The sequence below is a fragment of the Ostrea edulis genome, chromosome 10 (assembly GCF_947568905.1).
Source record: "Ostrea edulis chromosome 10, xbOstEdul1.1, whole genome shotgun sequence".
NCBI classification, from domain to species: domain Eukaryota; kingdom Metazoa; phylum Mollusca; class Bivalvia; order Ostreida; family Ostreidae; genus Ostrea; species Ostrea edulis.
Window position 1 is genome coordinate 42,524,128 of NC_079173.1, and position 6,212 is coordinate 42,530,339.

Consider the following 6,212-nt stretch of genomic DNA (forward strand, 5'->3'; position numbering starts at 1 on the left):
AAAACAACCTGTAAATCATTTGCATTTTAATACATAATTATGATGTTCCAGAAACTTTATACTGCATGTTTATTTTCTGTAGATTGTGTTCTTCTAAAGACCGGAACCCTCCACATCATGGACACACTAGGACTCAGTACACAGTATAAAGTACGACAGTGTTCTCAATGTCAAGGAGACACTGAGTTCTACTGTAGCACATGAAAACGTGATCTTTGTTTACAGTGTAAAAAGAAACATGTTACAGAAAATAACACCAAATATCACAATGTAGTGTTCTATATAACTCGTCATACCGAGAGGAGTTTTACCACGCAGTGTAAACTACGACAGTGTTCTCAATGTCAGGGGGACACTGAGTTCTACTGTAGCACATGTAAACGTGATCTGTGTTTACAATGTAAAGAGAAACATGTCATTGATCTACATACCAAACACCATGATGTTGTGATCTACCGTGAGAAGTTTAAATGTGTCTCTTTACGAGAGACCTGTGTCAGACATCCAAACAGAAAATACAGAATGTTCTGTGATCAGTGTAAATATTCCGTGTGTAAGCACTGTACAGACCATAGAACACACGCGTTGGTGGATCTTAGAACAGCCTATCAAACAAAGCGACAACAACACAGAGAAACCATTGACAACATCAGAAGTGAGACTCTCTATAACTGTCGTGTTCTCATGGCAGGAATCAAAACTGATATAAAATTTTGTTCCTCAGAAATCTGTTACCGTCAATCAGAGCTGATGTCAACAAAAGCCCAGAGACTGAAGGATCTGATTGACAGTGTGGTATGTGATGTTAAAACAAGATACCGAGGTTTATTGATTGATAGAATACGACAACAGAAGAGAAAAATGAACAGAGAACTTGTTCACCTACAGAACTATGAAGACAGATATGAACAATCAGCAAACAGAGCAGTACAATTCCTCTTGTTTATAAAGACCAGTCGTGTCCCCCAGATAAAGAACAGTCCTAGTCAGTTATTGAGTGTCATCACAGAAATCCAAATGACAACAGGGAAAAGACAAGTAGGAATAGACGAATGTGTGAAACTGACGTCCACACCTGTATTACACACGTCTGTCTGTGTGACAGGTGTTAGTCGTGTATCGCACATATCACGTGTGACGTCGGACCGGGTCTGGGTCTGTGATTATAACAGACTCATCTTGACAGACACAACAGGAGACACTATATACCGTGTGACAGAGAGAAAACCGCAGTATTGGTACATGTATATGGGACTACATTCAGTGAATAGTTCTGGTGAACTGATCTATATAGACAGGTATGATAACATAAAAAAAAACTATCTATAGTCAATAAAACAGTCACCAGACTAAAAGAGAGAACACGACCATGGACACCACTCTGTGTGTACTGCTCCCCGACCACTGGAGATCTGATGGTCGGGATGCGTAACTATGATACAAAGACAGGCAAGGTAACCCGGTACAACAGTAGTGGTCAAGAACTTCTAACCATTCAACACGACAACACAGGCCACACGTTGTTTAATGAGCTTACATATATTACAGAGAACAAGAACAGTGATATCATTGTGTCTGACTGGGGCCGTCATGCTGTAGTGGTGACAGAGCGCGGGGGGATACATCGATTCTCCTACACAGGACCCCCATCAAGATCATCACTAGCACCACTTGGAATCTGTACAGACGCGCTGTCACATATCCTGGTGTGTGATAGTAACACCGACACAGTACAGATGATTGACAAGGACGGTCACTTCCTGTCCTTGTTACTAACACATCAGCACGGGATAAATAGACCATGGGGCCTGAACTATGATGATAAAACTCACCTTCTCTGGGTCGGATCACAGTACACCAACACAGTGTCTGTATATAAATATATAAAGAGGAGGTACTCTCCTACTGGTAAGTAATATTGTATCAATTTGAACAAAAATGTAAAAGGAAATATTGTAAAAGTATATTTATGGACATTTCACCATGACACCGGTGCTAAGATTTTGCAAATATTTATATGTTTTATATTCTTCATATTTATTTTTCTTTAGCGCATAACTCAGCGTTCATACACACAAAATCCAGGCAGTGCCATTTACTTTGGCCTTAAAAGTGCCGTATCTGCTTTCAGAAGAGAATAACTATTCTTTTCCGTTTTTCTTTCAAATAACCAAATAAATACCAAACTCTGGAAATTTCAACTTATCCCTATTCTTATCTGATCGCTTTCAAAACCATGAAAAATTCTCCAAAAATAATTTTCAGGTTAAAATGTCCGAGAGATCACAATGAGTATGAGGGATAGTAAATGTCATTTTGTTCAATTTTTTTGAAAGAATTAAAATGAATGCAAATGACTCATAGCAAGTTATTTTCTGTACAAAACAACAATTTTATGTATTTATGTCTTCATAGATTTCCTAATTTAAAACGATTATAATCTTTAAATCATGTCCCCTGAATTTTTGCTTCCTGGACAAAAAATCAATCTGCTATACAAGTTGGCTCCTGGTGTAACTTTTGACAAACATTCAGTCATTTCAAAGTTGGAAATACCATTCATATATCGTGTTTAATTATATTAGAGAGAATCAATGTTCGTTATCTTCGCCTTTCATGATTTAGCGTGAGAATTTTTTTGTTCATCAAAATGAGCTTTACTATATCGTTACCTCATTATTATCATATGAGTTACCGTACGTATACTGGATTCCTAAACTACATAAAAACCCTTACAAACAAAGATACATTGCTGGATCCAGTAAGTGCTCTACGAAGCCCCTATCTTTGCTTCTGACGAAAATATTAACAGTTGTGAAGGAGAAACTTCAAACTTACTGTGCGACTACATATGCCAGAAGTGGTGTTAATCAAATGCGGATTCTAAAAAATTCTAAAGAACTTTTATTAAAATTAAAATCGCAGATTTTTTTTCCAAATCAATAACATTAAAACCTATGACTTTTCAACACTGTACACGACCATTCCCCACGATAAATTAAAGACTAGACTTTTTGACATCAAAGACAGTTGCTTCTTCAACAAAAATGGAAAACGGAATATTCATATCTAGTGATCAGTCATTCAAAAACTTATTTTGTTAAACACCACTCTGATTTCACGCACAAGCACTCTGAAGTTGAAATAAAAAATATGCTAGAGTTCCTCATTGACAATATCTTCGTGGTCTTTTGGTGATCAGGTCTTCCAATATTCTATTGGATTTCCCATGGGCACGAATTGTGCTCCTTTGTTAGATGACCTGCTTTTATATTCATATGAAGCAGAATTTTTTCAAAAACTTCTACGTGAAAAGAAAAAATCTCTCACTGTGGCCTTCCTTTCGACATTTAGATATATCGATGACGTTTTGTCTATTTACAATAATAAAAGTAAGTTTTCGGATGATTGATCACTAGATAGGAATATTTCCTCTCTCCATCGTGAGGAATGGTCGTGTATAGTGTTGAAAAGTCATAGGTTTTGATGCTATTGATTTGGGAAATGTTTTGCGCTGAAATAGAAAACGCAATTAAAATTCTAATACTGGATCTCCGTAATCCACGCCGACCCACTAATTCCAAAAGACAACAGGAACATTTCTTTTGTAGTTACACATAATCCCAGTAACAGGAATATTCTTTTAGATTCTAAACGTTTCTTTCCAATTTTGGAACAATATGACAATATGAAGAACATTATACAATCCAAAGATACTATCAACAGCTGACGACAGGCCCCTGATCTAAAAAAGATGTTAACCAAAGCCTGTTTTACAATCCAGGAGGATATTCCATCTGTTCAGAAATGTGGCGACCCTAGATGCTAGACCTGTATCTTTATCAAGGAAGGAAACAAAATCCAGCTTAAATCGGGAAAGGAAATCCGTGCCAATTTCTCAATGAACTGCAAATCAGAAAATTGAATTTATTCTGGCATTTGCTTGACTTGCTAATTTTTTTTGCATTGAACAGACCAGTAAATTAAATGCGCGGGTTCGTGATCAAAGTGTCCGTAATACGCCATGCTGTGAACATTTTTCCGAATGCGGAAATGGAAAATTCATTTTATTCCCTTTTTATAAACCTCCGAATAACAGTGAAAATCTTCCTTAGCAAAGGAAGATTATTTCATCAAACTTTTAAAACATAAACTTAATCGTAAATAGCTTTAAATGCATTTATTCTATGTACATCAATATTTTCATATATGGTATATCATTGTTTTGGTGCAATTAGTGCATGATTATTACGTTAAATCGTAAACACCGCTACCCAACGTTATGACGTCACATTAACCACAACGGCCCAGTTTCTCAAATCAATATATAAGGTAGATTAATGATGCATATAAAGTAGCCTGATGTAATGTAGACGTATGCTATATCAAAAACATTTAATGTACACGTAGATTTATGTTATGCAGATTTATGTGATATCTAAAGTATCATAATGTAAAACTTATACGGTACCAATTTTGATGCGCCAGATGCGCATTTCGACAAATAATGTCTCTTGAGTGATGGTCAACCGAAGTGTTTGAAATCCGAAATAAGAATAAACTTGCTAGAGCTATTTTAGGGAAAAACAGAGTGCCAAAAAGTCAAATCAAATTCGTCTAAGGATAAGAGCTATGCATGAGGGATATAATCCTTAATTTCGAAATGAGTTTACGTCCGTATTTTCAAGCTAGTAACAAAGTACTTAGCTACTGGGCTGTAGAGACCCTCGGGGACTAGCAATTATATATATCTAAGTAATATAAGAGGCATGCTATATGTAAAGTATCCTTGTGAAATGTATACTTATGTGTGTTCATACGGTAGCCGTTGCTGATATGGGGATGAGTTCCAAGTTTTACAAGGAATTATACAGGAGTGTTTCATACGGCTGTCTTTACTGATTGATCACCTTCCTTGTTCTTTTAATCCTTTAGATAGCCCAGACAGAGATGAAGTGATCACGGAAACGTCGAGTTTTGAGGAGGTTCAGGAATTTGGAACAGAGCTGGAAGCCAGCGAAGAGTCTGAATCTGAAGAAAACAGAGATATTAATTCTAGGGAATTGGAAGAGAACTTTCCTGAATCCCTTTGCCAGCGGTGTCTACGAATTTTCAGTTGTCAAGATTAAAAGTGGAATGAGACTTAAAATAGTTTCCAAACCATCCATAAGTAACCTTAAAAATGTTAGCCTGCTGCACTTGAATTGAACTTTTCATTTTCGGGGAGGTTCTGGAATAGAGGTAGATACCATTCTGTCTGACGAAAATGGCGAGATCTTAAAGTCTGCGGAGATACTGAAATTCAGGGGTGACCAAAACGAAGAAGGGGAGGGGTGTAAATCGTGTCTGGGTACTTACTTTAAGATGCTACGTCAGTCACCAAGAATGAAAAGGATTAGGTTCAATAAATGCCAATTCTGGCAAAAATTCCTTCACAAAACTTCTGTCATTTCCAAAATGAAATAGTCAGAAACCGAAGTTAGAATTATTTCCCACAACATTTATCCCAAAGACATTAAGATTTTGCAAATTGTTGTTAAGAAATGAATTTCACTTTTGAAAAAAGAATACATTTGGACAGGAAGTGCGAAGTTTAACCCCAGCATACGTCATTAAGCATGTCAGAACTTTCTGAAAACTACGTCAGAGAGACGCTTTGCCCCAGCATACGTCATTAGGCATGTCAGACCTTTCTGAAAACTACGTCAGAGACGTGCATCAGAATATTAAACAATAAAAATGTATGAAAAATTGATTCACTTTTCTTCATATTTTGTGAGTTGACCTTTAGATCTTACTACAGCCTGAATCCGACAAGTTTTTTTTACATACCCAGGAGCGAAGGTCTGCCATATGTCAAGAATAGTGTTAAAACGTTCTCAGTTGGTCATATCTCTGGTCGCATTTTGAACGCAGCTCAGTTAAGGTATTCAATGTATAATGACCATATTTCATATCTAATAAATGGATGGTGGAATATTTGTAATCATGGTATCATTTTGAAGGGTCCATCAAATGAAAATAATCCACCATAGGAATTTTTAAAATTTTGTTTACTGTCTGATTTATTGCACATAGAATTTAACATTGAAGTATATGGGAAGAGCATGTTTTATTACAATATTTTAAAAACAAATTATGTTTTCATAATTATCTCCTGGTAGAAAATTACATATACTTTCTTTTTATGAAAATATGAAATAAAATTAATC

At 36.1% G+C, this 6,212-nt stretch overlaps 1 protein-coding gene across 1 annotated transcript; it reads left to right on the plus strand.

Moving 5' to 3' along the window:
* Nucleotides 1-219: 219 nt before the first annotated feature.
* Nucleotides 220-5,129, plus strand: LOC125665424 (uncharacterized; the record flags this gene model as incomplete). The annotated part of the gene is made up of 3 exons (XM_056150959.1): nucleotides 220-1,210; nucleotides 1,342-1,908; nucleotides 4,936-5,129. Coding segments are annotated over 3 exons (1,752 nt in total), but the record flags the coding sequence as incomplete, so codon positions are not given.
* Nucleotides 5,130-6,212: the final 1,083 nt, after the last annotated feature.